Source organism: Peromyscus maniculatus, chromosome 23, assembly GCF_049852395.1.
Source record: "Peromyscus maniculatus bairdii isolate BWxNUB_F1_BW_parent chromosome 23, HU_Pman_BW_mat_3.1, whole genome shotgun sequence".
Classification (NCBI taxonomy): Eukaryota; Metazoa; Chordata; class Mammalia; order Rodentia; family Cricetidae; genus Peromyscus; species Peromyscus maniculatus.
The window spans coordinates 54,796,648-54,823,625 of NC_134874.1; the positions used below are offsets into that span (position 1 = coordinate 54,796,648).

General features: G+C 50.1%; 1 protein-coding gene and 3 long non-coding RNA genes across 6 annotated transcripts in view; 2 read left to right on the plus strand and 2 right to left on the minus strand.

Annotated features, from left to right (window-relative positions):
• Positions 1–3,494, plus strand: part of LOC107401520 (uncharacterized) — an 18,406-nt gene extending 14,912 nt beyond the window's left edge. For 2 of the 3 annotated variants that reach the window (XM_076560951.1, XM_076560950.1), the window contains exons 5-6: positions 12–817; positions 2,464–2,759. Coding sequence is in view for 1 of the 3 variants with exons in the window: in XM_076560952.1 (XP_076417067.1) it covers positions 12–115 (104 nt within the window). In the remaining 2 variants the exon portion in view is untranslated. Of the gene's footprint in view, positions 1–11; positions 818–2,463 lie in introns of all 3 variants that reach the window. The other variant, XM_076560952.1, reaches the window with a different exon arrangement.
• Positions 2,452–19,270, minus strand: LOC107401521 (uncharacterized). Its single transcript, XR_006067389.2, has 5 exons — positions 19,152–19,270; positions 7,422–7,469; positions 4,986–6,847; positions 4,703–4,812; positions 2,452–2,589 (listed from the first exon to the last, which is right to left on the minus strand). It is a non-coding gene; the product is annotated as an uncharacterized LOC107401521 (long non-coding RNA).
• On the plus strand, positions 8,407–26,978 carry LOC121825263 (uncharacterized). Its single transcript, XR_013047772.1, has 5 exons — positions 8,407–9,136; positions 10,798–10,893; positions 15,247–15,479; positions 16,338–19,477; positions 26,705–26,978. It is a non-coding gene; the product is annotated as an uncharacterized LOC121825263 (long non-coding RNA).
• Positions 20,652–23,527, minus strand: LOC121825265 (uncharacterized). Its single transcript, XR_006067392.2, has 2 exons — positions 23,317–23,527; positions 20,652–22,237 (listed from the first exon to the last, which is right to left on the minus strand). It is a non-coding gene; the product is annotated as an uncharacterized LOC121825265 (long non-coding RNA).

The window sequence follows — 26,978 nt, forward strand, 5'->3', positions numbered from 1 at the left end:
TCTCTTTCCAGGTTGCTTCCGGGTGAACCCCGCTCCACACGGTCCATTTCTAATGTTCTGCCTTAGCCCAGGCCCGGGGTCATGGGCCCAACCAGCAGAGTCAACTCCACAGTGAGCTGAAATAAACCCTCTCTCAGTACCTCTTTATCTCAAGTATTTGCTACAGTAATGGAGAGCCGATGAATTCAGATGGCAGTTCAACCTCTGCCCTCACATTCCCTCCCAGAAGGCACTGACTGGGTCTGTATTTGCTCCTCTGCACTTCTTTTATGAATCACAGATGGAGCTGCCTTTGTGCACACATACATTTTTCATTTATCTGTCAGGAAATGTTTCCTGAGGCTCTTGCTCTGCGGAGTGTACCTCCAGTGGTTGACTCTAGGACAGACATGGCTCCTGCTCACACACAGCTTCTGACCCCGTTTGCCAACAAGCACCACCCCCCACCCCCACCCCACTTGGGAGAGACGGCCCCGCTCCTCACGACCCTGATGGATGGTGCAGGGGAGCTGGCCATGCCCCTTGCCTTCCTGAGGTGGACGGCCCTAGTGGCACAGACCGACCAGCTCAACTACCACCCAGGCCCACAGCCCGACATCTGTCCCATGGAGGACCTGCTGGAGCTTGTGAAGGGACTGGGCCTGTGGAACGATACCAGCAGGATCTCCATGACTGGAGGCAGCCAAGGGACGTCCGAGAGGAGTTCCGGTGAGGATCCAGTGATGACGGTGTAGAGGCCTTGAACCAGACCAGTGACTCATTGCAATGAACATTGGCAAGTAAAGCACCAGGATGAGTGAAGAGGATTGGAGACAGGGTGAGATGGGGGTGCAGGGGTTGTTTTGTTTTTCTTTTTGTTTGTTTGCTTGTTTTTTTTTTTTTAATTTTCTTTTGGGTGGTTTTGCAGGGGGGAGGGGAGGATATGGAGAGGCTGGGAAGTGAGTAGAATTGGGGTGCATGATGTGAAATCCCAAAAATTCAATAAAGAAATTATGTTTTATGTTTTTTTTTTTTCAGAAGCCTATTTATTTTTCTGAATCTGAAGGTAGAAGGTTAAGGAATTCCCAGGCAGAAGGACATCATGTCCAACCTAGGCTTTGGATTTATTGGTGTTTAACTCACAGCAGCTCTAGTTTGTTAGAACTGTGTTTAAAGATGTATGGTACATTTGGGCAAACAGAAGAGAAGAACAGACGTCCACGTTAGAAAGCATTACATTTTAAAAACCATTTTTATTTATTTTAATTAAATAAAATTCAAAAAATGACTTATTTGCGTGCGAGTGCCAGTGTGTGTGTGCAGGTGTGTGTGTGTGCAGGTGTGTGTGTGTGTGTGTGTGTGTGTGTGTGTGTGTGTGTGTGTACGTGTGTACGGTTGGAGGTCAAAGTGGCATCAGATCACCTGGAGATGGAGTTACAGGCAGTAGCGAGCTGCCGCATGTGGGTGCTGGGGCATCGAACTCGGTCCTCTGCAAGTGTGCTCTTAACCACTGAGCCAGTCTCCAGCCCGGAGAGCTTTACATTTGTATTACAAAAAGACTTCATTCTGAAGGTACCTGGCTGGGGAAGGGGTCATCAATGCCTGTAGCAGCTGCGTGGCTGAGCAGTTGAGTGTACACTGAAATATGATTCAGATGGCCCTGACTAACACATTTCCAGAAACATGTGTAATTCACTTGGGAATCTGTCACACAGTCAAAAGGAGGCCGGCCAGCTTCTAGGTGTGGCGAGTGGCTGGTGTTGACCTCTGTCTGGCCGGGGTGGGGGTGGGGGGTGGAGGGGGGTGGGGGAGGTGGAAAATCCAGGATTGGTGAAAGAGCAGCAGGTAAAAACACGAGACGTAAGGAGAACTAAACTCCACTGTTTAAACAAATGGAACCGAGTGGAAGGCTGAGGCAGTGCATGGATTTCAATGACAGCCAGACAGAAGTTGGGTGTAGAGCACTTGTGGATAATGCAGAGATGTAGGAGAGGGGATGGTGTTATGCCCAGACCACTCTCGGGGACCCCCAAAAGACCACCACAGAGACCGAATCCCGCATGTAAAAGCAAAGAACTTTTATTTTCAAGCTCCAGAGTTTGGTCCCTCTGTCTGTCCAGCGCAGCGGTGAGAGCAGAGAGCCCTGAGCTCAGGTGGGGTCGGGTTTTTATCATAGCAGAGGTTGGGATGAGGGGATTTCCAGGGTCCAGGACCCTGATTGGCTGACATTTGTCTAGGGCTATCTGTAAAACAAAAAATAGGTGTGTGCTAGACTCAGGGACATCTGGCCACCGTATCTAATGGTTGGAATGTTTGGGATGTCAGGTACTTCCCCATCCCTGGGTGGATCCCTGGGTGGTATCAGCTTGAGGCTTTTCCTGGATCTGGGTGTTGCCTGGAGTAAGCCTGTCACAGAAGCTGTGTCTAGGCCCCTAAGCCTGTCATGGCTGCTGTGTGGTCAAGCTATTTTGGGGCCTTTCACAGATGGGACACCAAGAGTGACTTGCAAAGATGAATCATCGCTTCTCTGAAGTGTTGCTCATCCCAGATTTGACGGAGGGCTCTGCTGTTTGGTATGAGGCGCGATCTCCAGCTTCACACCAGACAACACTGTTATAAAGGGCACACTGTATTTGTGCTGTGACAAAACACCAGGACCAAAAGCAACTTAGGAAACAAAGAGCTTATTTGGGCTCATGGTTCCAGAAGGAGAATCCACGATGGTGGGGGAAGCTTGGCAGGTGACCGCAGCGGGAAGCTGAGAGATCCTATGTTCAAGAGCAAACAGGAAGTGGTACGAGACTAGACACCCTCAAAGCCCATCCCCAGTGACATACTCCAGCAAAAGCTCCACTTCCTGAAAGTTCTACGGCCTCAAACAGCGCCACCTACTGGGCACCAAATGTCCAAATAATGAGCCTGTGGGGGACCTTTCTCGTTCAGACTGCCACCCATGCTGAAGAATCAGTGGCCGATACAAAGAGAATACGTCATCTTATTAAGTTGTCAGACCCGGGGTCCTACATCTTCTTGAAAATTGCTTTACTTTTATTTTTATTTTTTTGAGATTGGGTCTTACTGTGTATATATCCCAGGCTGCTTTGGAACTGGAGGCCTTCCTGCCTGGATTTCAGGAATGTGCTACTACACCCAGCTCCAAATTCTTTTAAGAGACTGGAACAATTTAACAAGTATAATATGATAGGATTTAATAGATGAATATTCTAAATCCATCCAAATCATTTGTTGAGAGGAAGCTGGGATGGAGCAAGTACGGTGAAGACCTCACCACCACAGGCAGCAACTTTGTTTCTAGAAGCTTCCAGTTCCTAGCAGGGACCGCATGGCTTTGCAATCCTCCTGCCTCCGCCTCTGGAGTGTTGGGATTACAGGTGTGTAGTGGGGTCGAGTTTCTTTCTATGAGGCAGAACTTCTTTTGAAAAGGGGCATGAAGAAAAAGGACACACACTCAGAGAACACTGAGCATGGAGTTTTGTATGCTTTTAAAATATTCTAAAACACTTACTGTGTGTGCGTGCGTGCGTGCGTGTGTGTGTGTGTGTGTGTGTGTGTGAGTGTGTGTCTCAGAGGACAGCTTGTAGAAGTCCTCTCCTTCCACTAGGTGGGTTCCAGGGACGGCGTCACATCATCAGACTTGCAGCAAGTGTCCTTCCTAACCTGCAGAGCTGTCTTGCTGGCCTGTATTGTTTTATTTATCAGACAGAGATAGAGGTGCTTATGGAGGACTCTGTTTCCCCATTCAGAGAAAAGGGGCCAAAACCCAACATAGGGGGAAGCCGGGCACCTTTACCTCTCATCTCCAGCTCAGCCTCGTTCCTATGCTCTCCAAACGGGCCAAGAGCCAAGATGCCGCCCCGAAGTGTGTTGTGGGAATTTGTGATAATTTCTCTGGTGGTATGATGAGATTTTTGCAGACTAAAACCCCCAGAGGTTGGAACCACATGGCTAGTGTTCTGTTAGCCTGGTGAGTAAAACACACACACACACACACACACACACACACACACACACACACACACACGTATGTATGTATGTATATGTATATATAAAGTCTTTCCTGGGATTCTGAATTTTTAAAACATTTCAAAATACAAAGGAAAAAAAAAAAAAGCCCAAACAATTTCAGTGCATGAAAGTCAGACAACCTAAAACCAAGCAACAGAAAAACAGAAACTGGACTACATAGAGGTAGCTACATAGAACCCTTTCTCACTTCAGCCAGACTCGAGGATACAGTTTTGTATAAGTTAAATATACAGCAGGCAGTGGTTCCCAGGGCCAGTCCAGAAATGAATTTGTGAGAGAACAGGGCTCAATGATCAGGGGTCGGACTGCCTCCATCACCTCTGTGCTTGGGTGGAAGGCAAACGTGATCTTCCCCTCTGGGCATTAGCCCCGGGTGGTGGCTTTCACACAGGACCCTGTCACTTAGACACTTGGGTCTGGGTCTGGGTCTTGCCCTAGGCTCTGGGCTCCCTCTTAGGCCCTGCCATTAGTGGGGTTAAAATGCCTGTCGCACCAACATTAGGCTAGGTTGCCCTCGCTTGCGCGGTCATCTGCTTGTTGCGGCCCCTAGGAGCCAAGGTCTGCAAGATTCATTTTGTCCACTGCATCCCCAGCACAGCGCAAACTCGGCCCTCAGTGAAGATTTTAAAGCCACCGGGAAATAAGAGGGTTTAAAGAAATGCAAAGCCCCTCTTACCTTATAACTAGAGACAAAGTCCTTGCTTGGCTCAAGAGCTGGGTTTTGTTTTGTTTTTTCCCCTCAAACTTGAGTGTTCAAGCACTGGGCATCAGAAATCATGTGGCTGCCTAAAAAAAAAAAGCCTCCTTGCTTTTGAGGTCAGGGTGACCGGGACAGGACCTGAGTCCCCGCGTGAACACTCAATCACTCCTGCAGGGCCTGACACCCAGTAAATGACCTGTAAGTCTCTGATTTAAAAACAAAACCAGAAACCCTCCCCCCCTCCCCCGCCAACCCCCACCTCCCGAAACAAGAGCCAGGATGTTCCCGGGCCAGGAAATCCGCTTCTCTGCCCGCGTCCCAGCCTCCTCCTCGCGCCTCCATTTGCTGAACTCACGGTGGATTCCGGGGCCCGGAAAGCGACACCTGCCGGCGGCTGGTGGCAGCGCGGCTCACCCGAGCCCGGCCTCCTGCACGGCCGGGCCGCCCCAGGCCCCAGGCCAGGGCGCCTGCCTGGGCTTTGCCTGTCTGTGCAAGCCAGTTCTTGAATCGGCTGCTGCGGGCACAGCGCGGCCTCCTTTGAATGATCTTCCAAAACTTCTCCAACAAACATGTCTCGGGGAGCCCGCACGTATTCTGGCTTGGCCCTGGGTGACACCTCTAGTCTGCCTGCCCTCCCCCCACCCCCAGGCCTCCTGTTAAAAGGGTCTGGTGTGCTCTGTGTTTATATTTTCCCCCCAGTGAATCGCATCAATTTCAACCCTTTACCAAATGGGTGGAGTCCCCTCTCCTCCCTCATTAGGTCCTTCTCTGTGCTTCTAGCAGCAGAGAGGGAGGTGGTGGGGGCACAGGGGGACCGTGAAATTCAGGGAGGCCAGTCAGGGGTAGGTATCTTGCCTCAAAAACAAAGAGCAAAACCGAAAAAGAGCACAAGCTTGTTTCTCTGACATCACCGGTAACTGTGTTCAAAAGGCTCCCTGGCGCCCAGTTGTTCTCTGGGAAGCTCTCCCAGACCCCTGCTTCAAGCAGGAACCCTAATTAGTGTAGGGTGACAGTGGTAGCTAGTCACAGAGGCTGCCACAACCCAGCAGGAACACACCGCGTCCAATTTACGGTCGGCCGCTGTCCTTGTCGCCAGGGCCTGTAAAGGAAAGCCTGGAGACACCACCCGTGACAGTCTGCCTGGAGCTGCTGGTTTAGGGCTGGTCCTTTCCAGGAAGGGAGAGATCCGAGAGATCGTGTGAGGCTGGCACACGGGCAGGGCCTTCCGTTAGAGGGAACTGTGGGCGCGGGAGATTTAAGGTGCCGCTGGCCGTCCAGGTGGACAGGCAGAGTGGTGGTCTGACTCTGTGCTCTTTCCCTGCAGGTCGGGAAGGAAGCGGGGAGCCTGGAGTTAGTATGTGGGTGACAGAGTTCTCCCGGCCGCTGGGAACTTGTTAGGAGTGGGAATTTCAGGGTGCTGGTGTGAAGACTGTTACCAGTCTCTGAGGACGGCCCTGCTCATCAGGTCCCTCTCTTCCATGGACTGGGGACAGAACTTGGGGGCTTAAAGGAGCCCTGCAGGTAGTTCTGTGGTTCCCTAAAACTTGACAAGGGGTTGGGTGTGGCTTAGTGGTGCCGGAGGGCTCGGCAAGCAAACAGCAGGCCTGGGACTATCCCTACAATCCCCATAACAACAATTCAGGAAGCTGAGGCAGGAGGATCACAAGTTCAAGGCCGGCCTGGGCTCTAGAGTGAGACCCTGTTTCAAACATCCAAAACCAAAAGAGATGTTTGCTCGCCTCTAAGTTAGAGGAGGGAGCAGGGTGGCTGGTTTGCAGACTCCAGGGCAAAGCCGGGCTGACGAGCATGGGAATGAACCGCCACTAGGTACAGGTGTGGGGAAGGGGGGCCACAGCGAGTGCCAACGTACAAAAATTCCAGTTAACCTGGAGAGCGTAATTCGCCTGATTTTGGGTTCTGAGAGTTTAATGTGACTACCCGGAGGACATCCACGGAGGGAGGGAGGAGCTTCTCGAAACCACCAGAAGTCAGAGCTGGAAGCGCAGGTGGGGAGAGCCCCCCTCCCTCCAAGTTGAAATGAGAGCGGTGTCTCGGTTCACTGCGGCAGCTGGTGTGCTGAGAGGAGGTCGGACAGAGCGGGGAAGTCAAGATGGTTCAAACCTGGGCAGAGAGGAAGAAAGAAAACCCTGTGTGGAGTCACTGAGGCAGAGCCGCGAGACATTCCAGTAAGGGGAGTAGGAGAGAGCCGCCTTGAACGGTGCTTTCGAACCAGCGGCCACCCAACCTGGTTGAGAAGCCAGGTTCTTCAGGGACAGTAGAGTGGGTGCTGGAGGGATGGACCAGCGGGTAAGAGCACATGCTGCTCTCGCAGGGGCCCGGGTTCTGTTTCCAGCATCCAACAGAGTCAGCTGTAATTCTAGCCCCAGGGCATCTGATGCCCTCTTCTGGACTCTGTGGTCAACTGCATACATGTTCTCTCTCTCTCTCTCTCTCTCTCTCTCTCTCTCTCTCTCTCTCTCTCTCTTTCTCTCAAGAAATCTTGAACAATAGACAACGTCAGAGGGTCTCTCATAAGGCAGAGACAGTTTCACCAAAACCTTTTTTTTTTTAAAGACAGAGTTTTTCTGTGTAGCCCTGGCTGTCCCAAAACTCACTCTGTAGACCAGGCTGGTCTCGAACTCAGAGATCTGCCTGCCTCTGCCTCCCGAGTGCTGGCATCTGAGGTGTATCTTACCTTGCCATTCACTCTTTCTTGGTTTTATTCAGTCCAGGACTCCAGCCCCTAGAATGATTACTACATGTTAGATGGGTCTCCCCACTTCAATTAACTCAACCTAGAAACTCCCTCACAGGCACGCTCAGAGACCTGTCTCCTACATGATCCCAGATCCTCTTGACAATATTGATCACCATAGGTAGAACTTTCTCTCTCTCTGTCTCTGTCTCTCTCTCTGAGACAGAGTTTCTCTGTGTAATAGCTCTGGCTGTCCTGGAAAGTATGGCAGGACTGAGGAACTCTCAAAAACTTCTGGCCCCCGGAACCGGAAAGGGACAATATTGGGAAACCGGAGTCTTAAGTTTGATCTATAACATTGTACAGGCACTAATTTCCTGATTATGACATAAGCTATGTTAGCATGTTTAGCTGGGTGAGGGATATATGGAAATTCAGTTGTTGCCCCTCGGGATTTTTTTTTTTAAATTTTATTTTTGGTATAATGTAATACAACATTTCTCTCTTGAGATTTTTGAGTCTCTGTGTGACTACCCAGGGACTTTCTATCATCCTGCCTCAGCCTCGGAATGCCTAGCTCTTTATTTGTTTGCTTGTTTTGGTTTTTTTAGCCCAAGCTGGCCTTGAACCACTGACCTTCCTGACTTTATCTCCCAGCTACCAGGATTCACAGGCACGTAGCTGCCTCGCCGGGCTTATCCTTGGCATTTAGTGCTTTTTTATTAAGCCTAAAATTAAGTCTGAAAAGTTCAAAAAGTCAAATCTCTAGTTTGTGTGTGTGAATGGCATGGGTTTGTGATGTAAAATACATTTCATATGGTAGACCGTAGGGGAAATGTTCACATTCCTGGACTGTGAGAAAAGTCTGTCTGGTTCTGCCAGCCTGGGCCAGGCAGGGCTGAGGGGTAGGGGGTGGGGTGGGTGTCAAGGGTCTGGTGTGTGTGTGGGGGTGTGTGTGTGTGGGTTTGATGCTGCTGAGCGAGAGCAGGTTGTGGTCAGAGACGTTAGCAGCTGGTGCTACCACAGTGTGCCCAAGCCTTTCTGCAGCTGTTACACAGGGGCCATGGAGCCCAGAAGCGGCAGGAGCTAGGACCCAGGATGTCGAGGTGCATTCTGGGGCTAGAGAGCCTGTCCCAGAACTCTTATTAGACCTATCACAGCCATTGTGGGGCATTTGGATGCCCAGAAGCAATACTCTAGGGAGAGGGTGGTGTGGGATAGCCTGTGGTGGTGGGATTTCCTTCGTTTGTGTGTGTGTGTGGAGGGAATGAGCCTTAGTTTCTAAAGGCAGTGCGTGTCCCTCGTAAAGCACGAGTCCTTCAAGCAACCCAGAGCATAGGCAGTCTGGTAATCAAGTGCTTTTGCAGCATCCCAGCACAGGCAGCTACCCTGGCAGTTCCCTGCTGGGGTGACTTTGCCCCACCCCTACCCCAGGAGACATTTGGCCACGTCTGGGGACATTTTCGGTTGTTCCACTGGAAGGCAGGTGTATGTATGGGCATCCAGCGCAGCTGTTGAACACCCTGAAGGGTTCCTGATGGCCTTCGCCACCCCTGTGGTAAAATGCCTTCTGGGGCCGAATGTCGGTGGCACACAGGCTCTGATGACCGGAGGCGGAGGAGATGGAAATTCAAGCTCTGTCTCTGGTCCAGAAGTTGCCTGGGCGCTTTTCATGAAGGAGAAGGTATTCACTTCACTTCCTGGCTTCGTTTCAAGTGGGTAATTATAACCTGCCTACCTGCAGTTTACACTGAGTTTCAGAATGTGTCTGTCTTCGTGCTTAAACAAGCCGAAGTATGGCTGTATTCTCGGCAACAGGGCGGTATTCTGTGCCCAGATGGGTTACAGGTCAACAGCGGGTTAAACGATTGGTCTGCAAAGTGATTCGAAGCCTTCAGGGATTAAAAACCAGGAAAACAAGAAACCTGGGACATCACTGCCATTATTAATTATTAGCAATATTACAGCGTTTCTTTGACCACTCAGGATTCCCACAGGATTCCTGTTAGTACTAAGGTCAAAACCAGATTTGTGACCTTCAGTCTAAGCCTACACAGCCTGGAATTAATAAGTTAGCCGTTAAAAGCTGGGCGCTCTTCAGTGCCCGTCAGCTCAGGAGCCTGGGAGAAGCTTGGCTCCGGGGACACTGGCTTCAAAGCGAGCCTCCAATCTGTGTCTGTTCTTGCTGTTCCCTGTTTAGAAGGGAGCAGTACATACTTGTCTGTTGCTTCAAGGCAAGAGAAATTCTGAAGGTATTAAATAGAGGCTCACTTCCAGCAAAGCCAAGGGAGCCTGGAACCAGTTAAGGGCAAGGCCCTGTCTTTCTTTTCCCTTCCATTCCAAAGACGACGATAATTCAGGGTGGCAAGATTTAAAATCTGAAGCCATGTTGGGCCGGAGAGGTGGCTCAGCGGTTGAGAGCATTGGCTGCTCTTCCAGAGGACCCGGGTTCAATTCCCAGCTGCCATATGGCAGCTCACACCTGTTAGTAACTCCAAGATCTGACTCCCTCACATAGACATACATGCAGACAAAATACTAATATAGATCAAATAAAAATAAGCAAATTATATTAAAAAAAATGAAGCTGTGCTTGATACATCTAATGGCTATCATTTAAAAGCCACCGGACTTGTTTGGAAAACTGACTCACGTTTCTCTCTATATAAACACCACATGAATGTTAAACAGGATGAAAGGCCACAGGCATACAGACAGCAAGTATTTTAGGTTGGTTTATTCATTTTCTCTAGAATTTCTATCTTTACAAGGATGGTATCCACTTCATCTTGGTATGCTGCAGGCCGCAGGAATATATCATAAGAACTCAGCTGGTTATGGCAAAGTCACTACCTGGAGGGATCAGGGAATTCCTCCAGAGGAAGCCAAATTCCAAGGAGTTTTTGGTGTTACTTGGCTTGTTATATATCAGCTGTATTCTGTTATGAAAATCATGTGTGCCTTCATAGTTTTCCCAGTTGACTTTTCCCTAAGAAGGACTAACAGTGTGGACTGATCACTCTCTGGACATACACATTCCAGGTATTTGGAGAACAGCCTCAGGAAAGGCTTTCTCTGCAATCAGATTATCTCCCTTAGCCACTTTCAAGGACTACAGGAAACACCACCCAGGTGGGTGCCCAACTTCCAAGGACTAATAATGATAAGAGCCCACATGCAAGTCTCCTGACTTACGGTATATTCCACAAGGAGACACCGCCTAGGAGAGATGGACGTTAAGTAATGGCTTTACACAATTTAGCTCAGACCCTCCCTCTATAAACATGTGATTCTGAAGTTGCCATACTGAGAGGCAGAACGTGTAGCCAAGGGACAAGAGTCCATTCTGCAAAGTAAACTGATGTTTCTTGGACAGAACCTGAAGCTGTGCCTACTCCGGGACCAGGAGTCGATACGGCTTGGCTGCTCCCCAGGTGCGAACCGACCGGAGTCCTAAGCGCCGATGCCGCAGGTAACTCAGCCCCACCATCACAGCTTGTGGTGAGTGCTGCTTGCTGCCCCTACTTTTCAGTTGGAGAAACAGGGGCTCTGAGGAGTTGACAACGTCACCCACAGGAGCAGCCGTGAAAAGATCTGGCATCTGCAGAATTCCAACCGTTCCTACAGCCCTTGCTCTTGACCCTTTCACCGTGAGAACTGTGTAGTTTTTCCGAGGTTTCTACTCTCACTTGTTACCTCGGGCTCGGGGGACAGATGGCCCTGGGGTCCTGGACTAGGTCTTTCTATAAAGACCTGCTTTGGAAATGGTTAGAGTCCATGCATCGTGAAGAGAAGTCCTGCTTGGTCAAATTTGGTGCCCGATTGTGATCCGATCATTTCCCGCCTCTCTCGTATTGGAGTTGGGGTGATGGGATGTTTCCCAGTTTTTTTCTCAACTGATACTCCCTAAAGTTCCATTACGCCCCCAGCATGGCCTTGCAGGGAGCATTTGACTCGGGGCTGTTTTGGGAAGTGCGGTGTGGCATCTTTATCTTGGAGGGGTGACTAGAAAGTCAAGCTTCTTCCTTAAACATGAGACACGCTACCGCGGAGTCTAACCTCAGCTAAGCCTAGAGAGGCAACGGTAAAGCCTGAGAGTAAAGGAGCCCTTGGGAGACTGAGATAGGAGGATCATGTAGTCAAGGCTAGCCTGGGCTAATGCAATAAGATCAGGCCTGAAGCAAGAGAGAAAAGAAAGCTCACTGCAGGACGGTGCTTGTGATCCCAGCTCATGGGGGAGGCAAGGCAGGAAGAGCATGGACTAGAGGCCAGTCTAGGCTACATAGCAATATATATGTGTGTGTGTGTGTGTGTGTGTGTATGTATATGTATGTATATGTGTATATATATATACATACACACACATATATATATTTGTTTAAAAAGCAAAAAAGAAAAATCACAAGAGTGTAGGAGTGGGTAGATTGGTTAGCAAATCAACACTCCCAGTTACACGTATTCAGGGTTAAATAGGACCATTTTTTGCAGCAAGTTTAAAAAACAGCCATTCTCTAACAGACAGTTCTGTGCTTGTAAGACATGTGGTGCCTTGCTGACGTGGCCTTGGAGGCCCTTTGGATCAATCCCAGCCTGCGGTCTAGCCCCACTGACATTCTCTACCCAGCAGCTATCCCAGGTGGCCAGCCCCCTTTCACTTCAGGTTGGGTGAAAGGTGAGTGGTGGCCGCCCTATAGACCCCTGCGCCCCCCCCCCCCCCGCCAGGTCTGGGTTCCTGTGTGCTAGGGGACCCCGAGATCTGGCATTTCTGCAGTAATGTGCTGCTTGCTGAACCTCAGGCCTGGCGGGGAGGCATTCTCTGACATTGTTCAAGGGGAGAGATCGTTCATGTGCTTTAGACTTCTAGACCTTTCTCCCACGTGGACCTCTCATCCTTGGAGAGGCCTGGGCTGCCAGTCAGTGATAGAACACTTGCCTAGAATGCACAAGGGTTTGATCCCCACCACTGGGGAAAAATTTTTAAGAAACAGCCTCATGTCATCCCAGATGCTTTCCTCACTTCCGCTTCTGGTTTGCGTCTCCTGCCTCCAGCCATCTTGCTTCCGGGAAGAGGCTTGCCCTGATTGTACGTACTGATTGACACACGTCTTCCATGCTCACACGACACCCCGGGAGCCCCCTCCCATCCCCTGCGCTGCCGGGGCGGCCTCTCACCGAGCTTTGTCTCTCTCGTACAACTGTGTTCGTTCCTTCCATCTGCAAAGTGGGGGCATCCATGTCTGTGTGGAATGGAAGAATACGTCTTTTTTTTTTTTTTCTGGCAGGGCAGCCTGCTTTAGGAAACAATTCAAGTCGGAAGAAACCTTGAATACTGAAGCTTAGGATGAGCCGAGCTGGGGGCACCCCAAGTCCGCGTGTGAGGCTGGGGTCATCTCAGACTTTCCAAGCTCTTCATCTTTTCAATGCTGGGAGCATCTCTGTCAGCTCCGTAGGTTTCAAGGACCCCAAACGAGGGGTGCAAGCATTCTTGGTTTATGTTGGCCGTGACCGCTGTAAAGCAAGCAGCCTGGAAGGCTCTGGGGGTGCATGTCGGAGCAGGAATGCTATTCTTCACCCTCGGTGTCGTGAGGAGAGCCAGGCCAGCTGTGGAAGGTGTTGTATTTCCAGATTCTGTCACGGCTGCCTCTGGGCCCAATCATGCTTCCTGTTGGGAGCTTGAAGGCCCAGGATCTATCAACCCGTGTGTGTGTGTGTGTGTGTGTGTGTGTGTGTGTGTGTGTGTGTGCAAATTGGCACTGCTAGGTGGTGGTGGTGCATGCCTTTAATCCCAGTACTCGGGAGGTAGAGGCAGGTGGATCTCTGAGTTCGAATCCAGCCTGGTCTACAAAGCAAGTTCTAGGACAGCCAGGGCTGTTTCACAGAGAAACCCTGTCTCAAACAAAACACAACAGCAAATTGGCACTGATTGGTTTGCTCAAGGACAGGGCTGTTTTGAAGCAGGCTCTGGAGCAGTCTCTCCACAAGAATGAGTAGATCTATTCACAGCCACGAGGCCTCCAGCTCAACCACTCACAGTCTCTTGTCTGTTTCAGTCTCAATACTGCAACTCCCCCTACCCTGCCCACCCCAAAATCTGCCAAGTCCTCGATGTAGAGTTTTACATCCTGTTTTGGGGGAGCGATTACTTACTTCTTTCTGGGTTCTCAACAAATACTTAAGCACCCATCTGAAGCTTCAGAGGCAGGGCAGGCCCTGAGCTGTGGTGTCTCCCACAGACATCCCCCTGGGTCAGACTGAGGGCACCCTGCCATTCCTGACCTGACCCTGGAGAAATCCATCTAGAGGGCCGTATACTCTGGGTCACTTTCGGCCGCCTGTCCTGAATTGGAGTGGCTTGCCTTGCAGCCCCTCTGTCCAGAACGGCTTGGTCCAGCCCATCCCCCATGCTGTCTTCTTCCTGACGTCACTGGGCTCCGCCTTTCACACTCAGTTGTGTGTCTGCAAGTGGAGCTGAATGCAGCAAGCAGGGTTTGCACCCGCTGTACACACCACTAGCCCCGTAAATCCCAGGAGACAGAAACCTGGGGAAGCTTTATCGTTAAGTTGGAATAGCCTGTCCACGGTGAGCCCTCCCAAGGCCGTCCGAGGCAGCCTGGAAATTTCCAGAAAGCCTTGGCTTGAAACAGTCTAAGTATATGCATACGCTTCACACCGGAAGCTTCTGGTATGGGGATGTGGACGATCGTCATCGCAGTGACAATAGAACCAGCATGTGCTCCGTGTGTCACGTGCCAGGCGTGGAGTGACGGGAGCATGCCTCTGGACACCGTGGCTGCTGGGGCTTAGACGCTGATCCGTTTCCAGCTTTGCCATCTGTTAAGTCTCTTCATTGTGAGGGGCTCGGCAGAGATCTGACCTGGAGTCCTAGTTCACCTTCTGTGGCTGTGACAAACACCATGACCGAGAGCAACCTGGGAAGAAAAGGGTTAATTTCAGCTTAGCACAGTGGCTCTCACCCTATGGTGAACGATTCTTTCACATTGGAACACACAGATATTTATAATATTATAAAGCTACAGTTAGGAAGTGGCAACGAAAATAATGTTGGGGTCACCACACCATGAGGAGCTGTACTAAAGTGTGGCAGTGTTAGGAGGGCTGAGAACCACAGGCTTGGAGGTTATGAAGTATCGTGGGACTTTTCTGTCCCACCCGCCAGCTCCCAAATAACCACACGGAGACTTCTTATTAGTTATGAAAGCTTGGCTTAGGCTTGCTTCTAACTAGCTCCCATAACTTAAATGAACCCATTTCTATTCATTCGCTCTCTGCCTCGAGGCTTTATTTATTACCTTCACTCTGAACTGCCCACGCTGCTCTCCTGCTTCTCTCGCGTCTGGCTGGTGACTCTTGTCATCGTCTCCGCTCTTCTTCTTCTTCTTCTTCTTCTCAGTCGCCGCTTCCCCGAAAATCCTGCCTGTCCATTGGCCGTTTAGCTTTTCATTAAGCCAATCACAGTGACACATCTTCACAACGATGGCGGGAAGCTGAGGCAGGCACCCGAGGGCAGACTCTGAAGCAGAGACCACGGAGGAGGGCTGCTGTGACGCGCTTCCTCTGGCTCGTTCAGCTATGTGAACCAGGCCCACCTGCCCGGGGTGCTACAGTGAGCAGGGCCCACCTATGTTCAATATCGGTCAATAAAAACGCCACACAGACCGTGCCCACAGGGCAGTCAGTTCCCCAGGCGAGGGTCCCTCTTCCCAGGTGTGTCCATGGGTGTGTCAAGCCGACACCTGATGATGAAGGTAGGAGCTGGGGACAGACGTGTATGTCGACAGTCTCCCCTATCTGACTTGCTTTCTAGTTTGTGACTGAGTCGTGGAGACTGACAGCCGTTGATATGGACAGTACTCCAAGGCCATCCTCACCACCAATTTAACGTCTTCCAAGGAGGCCTATGGCACATTTGAGACTTCTTGTCTACCGTTATCTCCTGAGCTTCCTCGGATCTTCCTCCCTCGCGTTCTTCCAGCCCAGCTCCTGATGCTCACTCTCCTCCAGGACTTCTCCAGGACCTTCCGTAAAGTCGATTAACAGGTGAGACAACCACACAGGTGCAGACCAAGACCGGTTCATCTCAGGCTGATGACCCCTGCCTGACGGCGGCGGCAGAAATAGTTACTGGCTGGACTATCTTCCATCTCCCCTCTTACACGCCCCCACTTTTCTCGCCAACAAATCTGTCCAATGGCCCAAAGGCTGAGGACGGTGGAGGATGCACCCACAAAGGCTGTGGGCACCACAGAGCCAAGGCTGAGGGACAAGAAGATGGCATCGCAGGCTTTTCATCTCTGAGGACATCAAAGGGGGGGGGGATTGCTAGGCAATCTTCAAAGAACCTCTCATTCCTAAACAGGCCAAAGGCTGCTTGAGGTTACTAGAGGCTAGCAAGATTCTACCAACCTTTTTATCGTGGTAGGATATTGACAATATAAAACTTGGCATGTTAATATTTTATGTGGGCAGTTGATTGGCATCAGGAACATGTGTTCACATGGTCTCCAGAGCCTTTCCATCTTTCCCATGAAGGAAGCTTCATACTCACAAAGAAAAAAACGTCTCTCTCTTTGTTTGCCCCTTTCCAAGCCCTCGATAACCACATTCTGTTTCTACCTTACGGATTGGACTCCTCTAGACGCCCCCATATGAGGAGAATTATATAATAACCATAATGTAGTGATGGGTTCAAGTTACTTAGCATAGTGTCTTCCGGGTTCTATGCTGTGCCAGAATTTTCTTCCTTCTTGAGGCTTGTATTAGTTATTATTCTGTTGCTGTGCTAAAAAAAAAAAAAAAAAAAAAAAAAAAAAACAACCCACAACCAAAAGCAACTTACGGAAGGGTTTTGTTTGTTTTTGTTTTGTTTCGGGTTTTTTTTTGCTTATGATTCCACAGGGACAAGAGTCGGTCGTGGTGAGTAGACATGGTGGCAAGTGGCCTGGACGGTGGCCGGGACAGAGGGCCAAGAGGTCTTTACCCACCAACAGGAAGCAGAGAGAGGGAGCTAGAACAGAGCGAGCCTATAAACTCTGAAAGCCCACCCTCAGCGACAGACCTGCTCCAGCCGGCCTGCATGGCCTTCCCAAGTAGCACCACCGCTGTGGACCGAGGAGTCAAATGTCTGAGCCTATTCTCATTCAAACCACCACAAGGCTGGGCATTTAGTCCACTGGATTTACAAACCACACCCTGTTTCGCCACCCATCAATGGACGGGCACTTGAAATAGTGTGAATAGTGCTGCAAAGATCACGGGTGTAGTCATTTGTTGGAGACTGTTTACTTTGAGTATTGTGTCTGCTGTCGTTCGAATATGAGAATGTCTCCCAAAAGTTCACATTCGGCCCTGTGGAAGCAAGGAAGTATCCACACACACACCTCTCAGCAGTAAATACACGTGGCGTTGACATCGTCACAAACACAGCTGATTCCTAGACACTTTGGGGAGGTCAGCTCCGTAGGGGCCCTGCAGGTTGGCTGTGGAGAGGCAGGGATGAGGATGCTTCCTCTGACTCTCAAATTTGGAGCACGGTTCACTCTAGAGTGGACCTGCTATTCTTTCAGCCCAGCTGCCATAGCAACCGGACCCTTATAAATAAGAGTGAGTGAGAACCCCTTGAGGCTGGCTTGAAGGGTCCCTAAGAAACAAACTCACACCCGTGTCTTCCAGCAGAGACTGGATTCTTGGTCCTCATGTGTATTAGCTACTTTTGTGTTGCTATGGTAAAATAGAAGAAAATGTTTATTTGGCCTTAGGGCTCCAGAGGGAGGAGAGTCCAGTATATGGGAGCAGAGTATAGTGGCACGAACAGGAAGCTGAGGGCTCACACTTTTTTTGTTTGTTTTTTGAGACAGGGTTTCTCTGTGCAGCTTTGCGCCTTTCCTGGAACTCACTCTGTAGCCCAGGCTGGCCTCGAACTCACAGAGATCCGCCTGGCTCTGCCTCCCCAGTGCTGGGATTAAAGGCGTGCGCCACCACCGCCGCCGCGCTTGAGGGCTCATATCTCGAACCACAAGCACAGAGCAGAGATAGTGAACTGGAGATGGCGTGGAGTCTTTAAAACCCCCACAGCCCGTTCAGAGTGTGAACTCCATCAAGGCTGCACCACCTGAACCTTCCCAAACAGTACCACCAACTGGGGACCAATTCCTGACGAATACGGGAGTCTGTGGGGGACATTCTTGTTCAAACCACCACACATGAGTCAGCTGGCAGGTTGAAGAGCCGGTCTAGCCACGAGAGCCGGACCCTTGGCAATGCCAGAGAACAGGAAAAGGTCTCTCAGCCAGGCCAGGTGGGCCCTGGAGATCACTGGAGTGAAGCCCCGAGGGGGCGAACCCTCTGTCTGTCTGTCTGGGACTGGCCTGTCCACTCCTGCCTCCCAGGCCCCTGCAATAACACCTGGCAGGCTGTGGAATGAATAAATGAATGAATGAATGAATGGCCACCTCTCCCAACCCCCACGTCCCCCACCCCCCGCTGAGAACTTCTCGGCCTGGCCTGGAGAAGGGCCTCCTCAAAGGAAGACCCAGCTGAGGGACCTCCCTCTACAGTACCCCCCTCCCCGCCCCCAGGGCTCCTGCCCTGCTCCGTGCTGGCTGGAGACGGCTCCTGTGGTTTTCCTCCCCGCCTTTCTCCTGTAATTGTGAGCACAGCAGAGGCAGGAGGAAGCTCACATGGCAGGGCTCCGCTGGCATGGGACTGGGACAGGTCTAGCAAGCACACAGTCAAGATGGCATCTTGGTGGGAGAGACGCCCTCTAGAGGCAAACCTGCACACATCTGCGTATATCTGCACGCATATAACTGAACCTGGGAAGGCTCTTCCAGCTTTCCCTTTTAGAGACCCTCTATTCCAGCCTTTATAGGACATGCTGAAATTGAAAATTAAATTATTAGCGGGGGTGGGGGGGTGGGGGGGCGTAGTGGCTCGAGCACCTTTAATCCCAGCACTCAGGAGGCAGAGGCAGACAGATCTCCTGTGAGTTCGAAGCCAGCCTGGGCATACAGAGTGAGTTCCAGGAAAGGTGCAAAGTTACACAGAGAAACCCTGTCTTGAAAAAAGAAAATAAAACAAAAACAAAAACCAAAATACCTATTAATATTTGACAAATTTAGGAGGAAGGAACCACAAAGGAACTTGTTATTTGCAATTTAAATTTAAAAATAATTGTAGTTTTTTTTTTTTTTTGTTGTTGTTGTTTTTGGTTCTGGAGGTTGAACCCAGGACCTCCCTCGCACACATGGGAGCCAAACGCTCTCTACTGCTGAATCAGAACCTCAACTTCGTGTACTTGGGCGGGAAGTGGGGCAGAGGACAGGTTCTCAGTGCAGCCCTGGCTGGCCAAGAATTTGCTACGTCGCCTAGGCTGACCTCAGACTCACAAAGCTCTCTCTGGCCCTGCTTCCGGGCGTGCTGGGATGAAAGGTACATGCCACCACACATTAAGGGTACAAAAAGTTCGTGTACACTTTTTATAAACGTAAAAGGGCCGTGTTTTGAGGCTTTTTTTCCGGGAGAGAGAAGAGCTTGGTAAAACCGATCCCGAGCCTTCATTCGAAGAGAGCACATGACTGCTCCCTTCTTAGCCTGTTGCACAGTAGTTTATCTTTTTCGCCCCAAAAGGACTAGCGCAATTTGGCGAGGTTGGGCCTTGCCAAGATGCGTTTTCCATGGGGTGGGGGGAGGAGGAGGCAAACGGACTCTTACTTTGGAAAACACCACGTCCTGTTTGTTTTCTGTTCCTTTAGAAGTCAGCCCGGGAGCGGCTGGCCGCGGCGGCGAGCCCAGCTCTCGGGCGTTGTGTAACCGCCAGCGAATCACGTTGCACCCGCCGCTGCCACAGACTCTAACTGCAATCATAAGCCCGAGCTTATTCAAATAGGAGAAACCATCCCAGCCTGTTCCAAGTCACGTGTCCAGGTCACATGGCCTGCCAGCCCGAGAAGCCGGCTGGCAATCATTAACTAATGCTTTCTCCCAGGGAGAAAAATGCAGGTTTTAAAGAGGCCGGGACTGCAGGATTGCAATAGAAGGTATCGGGGTGGGTGGGTGACTTATTCTCGCTAAGTGCTTTCTAAAGGAGACGGAAGAGCCCGCAAACACCCCCTCCTTGCCTGCTTGCTTCTCCAGAATTGCAAACTTAGAGCTGCACAGCCTGCGTTTCCAGATCCGCGGTAGCCAGGGTCGGAGTCTATGCGCCTGGGAGCCGGAAGGCTGTCCCAGCGCTGGCTCGATGGACCTCAGAGACCTGGGTTAAAACTTGAGAGCCAGGTGTTCTGTGCCTTAGGAAGTTAGTGCCAGCCGTTCCCGGAGGAGCGAGAGGGTGGGAGGAGGCATGTGAGCCTGTGGGAGCACTTGGGGAGTTTTCTTTACACCGAAATCTTGTGGTTGATAAGACCAGTCGCTGCCTGCCAGGCGGTTTCCTTGCCCAACCTTTGTATTTAGAAGTTTCTTTCTCCTTCTCTGGGTTGGGTATTGTTCCTTGGTGTCTTCAGAATCTGTGAAGTGTAGTTTGTTTGATTTTAGTACAGAAGTGACAAGAGTGGACAGGATGAAAAATGGCAAAGCTTTGTTGGAGGGAGAGGATAAAGTGCAGAGAAAGGACCTTGGCCGGAAAACATACAAACAAACAAAAAACAAAAACAAACAAATAACACCCCCCCCCCCCGTGCTTTCGAAATCTCAGAGTTCTATTTTTCACATTTTGTAAAAAGTCTTTTTTCCAAATACAGTGCAATAAAGAGTCAGTCTTGCAGGGGTGGATCTCTGTGAGTTCGAGGCCAGCCCTGTCTACACAGCAAATCCCAGGACAACCAGGGCTACACAGTGAGACCCGTCTCAAAAATAAATAAATCAAATGGCCTAGGTATCCTGTTGCCTGTATAGCCTACCAGTTTTTAAATCTTGTTAGCTGATTCACTGATCCCGTGATCCCACGAGAATACTTTTGCAAGGTACTAATTCCCTTTCCCTTGGATTTGTACCCAACAAGGAGACTTACTTATAAAAACTGATTATTCATGAGCTATATTTGTTGTTCAACAAATGCAGTAAAATTTCATGTTTCTTAAATTCTCCAAAAGTTTGAGATAATGTTTTTACAAGAATGGGTTTTAATTCAATCTGTTGTTTTAAGGTTACCTTTAATAAAAGTAGTTGGTCTTAGTATGCTTTTAGTTGCTTGGATAAAACACCATGACCAAAATCTACTTGTAGAGAAAAGAGTTTATTTCAGTTTACAACTCTCTGGTCACATCGTCCTGAGGGAAGTCAGGCAGGATCCTGGAGGCAGGAGCTGGCTCAGAGGAACAGTGCTGACTGGCGCTCCCCATGGCTTGCTTGGCCTGCTCTCTTATAGAACCCAGGACCACCTGCCCAGGGACGGCACCACCCACAGTGGGCTGGGCCCTCCCACAGCCATCCTTAATCAAGAAAATCCTCCAAAGGCTTGCCTGTAGGGCAATCTGATGGGGGCATCTTCTCAACTGAGTCTCCCTCTTTCCAGACAAACTGAGCTTGTGTCCAATTAACCAAACAGTGAGCTAGTCCAGCCAACCACATTCTCTCAGAGCTGCCATACGAGTCTGAGATAATATTGAAACCCCGAGGCTCTCAATGCTGATGGATGCTCAAAACTGTGGTCATGATTCATTTGTTTTTTGCTCTTTTTTTTTTTTTTTTTTTTTTTTGGAGGTGAGTCTCACATACCCCAGGCTGGTCTCTGTTGTAACTCCTAATCCTCCTGCCTCCACTTCCCAACTGCTGGGATCACAGGCATGCACCGCCCCCCCCCCCATACCTGACCAGTGTTTTATCCTCGCTATCTATCACCGGATTAATGGGAGGATGGAAGAATGTGAAGAAAGAATCTGGTGAGGCGGGAACATACTCTGGAAATGTGAAGCATCGTTCATTGGACTAATGCAGTATGCTATGTTCCTTCGGTAAATTGAAGCAGACCATAAAATGATGTGGAAAAGCAAAGCCTGACATGATGGCTCAGGCCTGTTATCTAGTGCTTGGGAGTTGGAGGCAAGAGGATCAGGGGTCAACCTCAAGGCCATTTCAGTCTATGTAGCTAGTTCCAGGCCAGCCGGGGGCCGTACAATGAGATCCTATCTTAAAAAACAAAAGCAAAACAAACAAAAACCCTAAAAAACAAAAAACAAAACAACCACAAACAAACAACAACAAAGAGAGGATCAGGAATTCAGTGTCAGCCTCAACCAGTTTGAGGCTAGCCTGGGCTGCCTGAAACCAGGTCTCAACCAAACAAACAAATCCGCATAGCAGCACGTCTGGATTAGTGATGATAAAGATAGAATTTGTGTGACCAAGACAGATGCACACAGGGGCTGGAAGCAGAAGTGTGTCATTCTGAGGGGCGTTGTGTCCAGGCAGGTATGGCTGAGCGGCATCCACGTGCGGGGAGTGGGGTGCCTTCCACACTGGCCTCCCGCCATCCCCCAGTGCAGAACCGTCTTTGGCACGGTCAGGAGGGTTCGCCGTTTCACTTGGCTTCTGACCTGGACTCATGGACGAGTTCACAGTAAGAACAGCAGCCACTTTTCTCTCGTTGCTGTCTTACAGAAGGGGTTGTGTGCCGAGAGAGAGTGCTCGGGCCCGGGGCTGTGGACATCTGTCCACACATGTTCCGCACATGACCTCAGTGTCTTCTGCTTGGCCAGCGCCTGCATCGGGTGCCTTTCCATGGCCACAGTCAGAGCACAAAGCACTCACGGTCACAGTTCTGTCTACAGTGACTTGGCACCGGGTGCTTGGGCAGAGCATCACTGCAAAGGAGAAGAGAGGCATCGTCTTCAGTGATTAAGAATCCTTGGGGGGGGGGGCGCGGCGCGTGGGCGCGGTGGTGGCGCACGCCTTTAATCCCAGCACCCGCGAGGTAGAGGCAGGCGGGTCTCTGAGTTCAAGGCCAACCTGGTCTATAGAGTGAGTTCCAGAACAGCCAGAGCTGCACAGGGAAATCCTGCCTGTTTAAAAAAAAAAAAAAAAAATCCCACCGACTGGTTGGAGAGAAGGCCCAGTAATGTAGAGTACTTGCTATTCTTGTGGAGATTCGGGTTTGATTCCCAGCACATACATGGTGGCTCCCAACCACCCATAATTCTAGTTTTGGAGGATCTGGTGCCCTCTTCCGACTTCTGTGGGTACCGGGTACGTGGTGTATATACATATATTCAGGCAAAACATTCCAACACATAGTTTTTTTTTTTTTGTTTTGTTTTGTTTTGAATCCCGCCAACAAAGAATTGATAGCAATGCACGGTCACAGGAACCTGCGGCTGGGCCTCTGCATATGCCTCTGAGTGACCTGCAGTGCATGGTCTGAACTTAGTGCTTAATAGCTTCATGGCAGATCCGCCCTGGGCACTCAAAGTGTATCTCAGAGTTATTCCAAGGGCTGGGGCCGTAGTTCTTACCCTACTTTATGCAAAGCACTACATTCGGCCCTTGAGCCAACCTCCTCCCCCAAACCTGGGCGCCAAGCCATTTAAACGTGCATGTGGTAAGCTTAGCTGGACAGCCCATAGGGGAGACTTGTCCGTGATAGATTTCAAGCAATAAAGAGTCTCTGGTGCGATCGCAGGGCTTAACCCTGGGAAGGTTCCTCCTCCCAGACTGACTAGGAAGACGGGGATAGGGGGGCAGGCAGGGCCTCCTTCCAGAATCCTGTCCAGCACTCTGACGTCCCAACATCTAACCGCTTTCCCACTCACACCTTGTGTGTGTGGCGGGGAGGGTGTCAGATCGCCCCTTTCTCATTGCGGGTATGTGACGGAGTCTTGTTTTAGTTTTGCCATCTGCGGCGGACTGTTCACACGTGGACTCTGCCCCTCCCTAACCCCATTACCTTTAAAGAAATCAGGGAATGGGGCCACAGGCTCTGTGTCCAGACTGCAAGCCCCACTCCTCGGGTCCCGCTGGGTTTTATCTGCTCATGCGCTGGCCCTTATCCACAGCCCGCACCACTGTCCCAGGCCTGCCTTTATAGCCGGCCTCTTAAATACGGCCGCTGGCCTTTGCCCTTGCGTCCCACTGAACAGAATGGCTCTGTTTGCTAAATCGCTCACTCGGCGACTCGGAGGACTTTAGAAAGAGAGGGGAGGAGCCTGTGGGCCCAGACACTGGGTAAATGCACTAATTAGCGGAGTGGAAGGAGCCCAAGAACAGGCAGTCGCATCTCCCTGTCCAGAGGAGTAAGCTCGCCTGACGACCCGTCCCGATTCTCTAGGATCCAGCTCAGGGCAAGCTGTGTGGGCGCCCGCTCCCCAGCTCTGGGCTCTTTAGCCCCAATGTCACTGACTGTCGGTGGGCAAAAGGGTCTGAACCCAGGAGGCTGGCTAGTTAGCAGCCTCCCCGGCTACTGGGTAGTCTTTTGCTTTCTTCCCCAAAGCTGTGATGAGCGAACCTGTCTCCAGGGCTGGGAACGTGGCTCAGTGTGGAATGTTTCCCTAGCATGGGATGGTTGAAGTTTGAATCCCCGTCCGGCGCCTAACAGGCTGCGCGACCTTGGACAAGTTACTTTGCCTATCCGTCCCTCAGTTTCCTTCCTTGGAATGTGGAATCATAGCATCAATACTATTCTTCTGTAATAGAAGTGTTGAAAAGGAAGCCACGAAAAATACGCTACAACTCATTTTCAAAACCTTTGGACAAGCCGTGTTTTTATGAAATAGAAAAAGAAGGTTCTGACCTTGATTCATCAACATGGAAACTTGATTCATCAACATGGAAATACCATCAAGTTTATTTATTTAGGCTTCATGGGTTTTTGTTGTTTGTTATTTTACGAGGTCTCGGGTCCCAGGCTGGTGCCAATTTTGCCAGCTGAGGATAGACTTGAAGTCCCCCTGCCTACACCTCCCAAGTGCGGGCATCACAGACCTGCCCCCAGCTGCCCCCCCCTTTTCAATTCCAAATTTATGTATGGGTGTTTTGCCTGCGTGTATCTGTGTACTATATGCATGCAGTATCTGTGGTGGCCAGAAGAGGGCGTGAGATCTCCCGAGACTGAAGTGACAGTTTTGAGCCGCCATGTGGATGCTGGGAATGGAACCCAGGTCCAGTGCAAGAACAGCCAGTGCTGTTAACTGCTGAACCATCTCTCCAGCACCTTCCTTTTTTTTTTTTTTTTGAGATAGGGTCTGACACTTTAGCCCAGGCTGGCCTTCAGTTCACTACGTAGTCAAGTCCGGCCTTGAACTCCAGATGATCCTCCTGCCTCAGCCTCCTTGAATGAATGCTGGTGGATTATAAGAGTAAATCATCATGCCATGCTAAAATTCCACTTTATTATTTCTTTGTGTGTGGCGGGGAGGCTGAGGCCGGAACGTGGGGCCTTGGGGATGATAGGTAAATGTTCTACCACTGAGCCTCCACCCAGCCTTTCCCGTTGCTTTTTCTGGGATGAAGAAATGCTTTCTCCTTCAGAGACTTGGAGTTATTCACAAAGCTGTGCTGAGAATACTCTGCGCTCCGCCAGCCACCACTGTATGAGGGGCCTGGCTCTGCTCATCCTGAGCTCTGAGATATTTCACAAACAATTTAACCCCATCACGTCCATGAAAGAATTCACTAAGGCATTCTACAAAGGGGAAAGAATTTTGTCTTACTTATGTAGCCCATGCCGGCTTCCTTCCCACAGCTCCTCTACGGTGTGGAGATTACAGGCACGTCCCAATTTTATTATTATCTTTTTGTTTGTTTACTTGTTTTTTTCAAGACAGGGTTTCTCTGTGTAATGGCTCTAACTATCCTGGAACTCTCTGTAGACCAGGCTGGCCTCGAACTCACAGAGATCCACCTTCCTCTGCCTCCTGAGTGCTGGGATCAAAGGCCTGCGGCCACCGCCTGGCTTTAGAATCTCCCTTTTAAAGATTTTGCTATGTAGCCTGAGAGAGAGAGAGAGAAAGGCTTAAAGTTGTGGTAATACTCTCACCTCAGCCTCCAAGATGTAGCATAAAAGATAACTTAAAAAGGAAAAGAAAGAGAGAGTTGGAAGGAGGGAGGAATCGGAGGACAAACAGCATGCTGTCCTGGAACACTTGTGCGGGACCAGAGACCAGTGTGTGATGTGGGAAAGTGGCCTTGGCTGAGTTGCCAACAGCCAGCCAGAGACAGGAAAACAGGGACCACACCGTCTTCACATTCGGAAGATCTGGGAAGGTCGGTTTGAATTTGCCTGATCTCCAAACACGGGGTGGTGGATGTGAGACAATGTGGGAGATGTCATTTTCTTTTTTTTTTTTAATTATTAATTCATTTATTTTTCTATTATTCGCTTGATACAGTATAAATTCTTATCCTAATAGTGAAAGGTTTCATTGGGAGATGTCATTTTCTACCGGGGGGTTTCTGCCTTAAAAATGTTTTTCTGCCATCTACTTATTTATAAGAGTGTGTGTGTGCGGGTGGTGGTGCACACGCCTTTAATCCCAGCACTCGGGAGGCAGAGCCAGGCGGATTTCTGTGACTTCGAGGCCAGCCTGGGCTACCAAGTGAGTTCCAGGAAAGGCGCAAAGCTACACAGAGAAACCCTGTCTCGGAAAAAAAAAAAAAAAAAAAAAAAGAAATTAAATTATGCTCATAACTTACCTCTTTGGGCTGGAGAGATGGCTCAGAGGTTAAGAGCACTGACTGCTCTTCCAGAGGTCCTGAGTTCAATTCCCAGCACCCACATAGTGGCTCACAACCATCTGTAATGAGATCTGGCGCCCTCTTCTGTATACATAATAAATAAATAAATAAATCTTAAAAAAAAAAAGTGTGTGTGTGTGTGTGTGTGTGTGTGTGTGTGTGTGTAGGGGCACACATGCCATGCACAGCACAGATGGCCAGAGGACAACGGTGTGGAGTGGGTTCTAGGAATTGAATTCAGGTCGTTACCTGCTGATTCATCTCTCCAGCTCTGGGATTTTTTTTTAAAGATTTATTTATCTTTGTTTTATGTGTTTGAGTGTTTTGCCTGCCTGTGTGTATATGTACCACATGTGTGTCTGGTGGCCATGGAGGCCAGGAGATGGCATCAGATCCCCTGGAATTGGAGTTACCAGCAGTTGTGAGTTGCCGTGTGGGTGCTTGGATTTGAACTTGGGTCCTCTGCAAGAGCAGCCCATGCTCTTAACCATCTCTCCAGCCCTGCTGGGAATTTCAGTGTAGGAAAAAAAAAAATCCTGATTTCTTGGTGGGAAAATTCACCCATGAGTGTGACAGGCACTGAGTCAGAGCATCTGTCTTAGCTTCAGGACACTCCGGTTTGGCGGAAGCCGACCTGACAGCGGCAAGCTTGGACATCTCCCCGGCAACCAGGATGACTGACAGCACGGTCCTCCGTCAGCACCGCCTTTCACGACTTAACCTGCTTCCCGGCCAAGCGTGCAGGAACAGTCTTGCCGGGAAGCCTCTTGGGGTTTTCCCCCGCCAGTGTGACTTGGGGAGTTCAGATCTGTACGCACTGGGATCGTTTTAGAAACTCCGAGGGCACAAACAGATGGCGTTGCGACCCAGACTGTA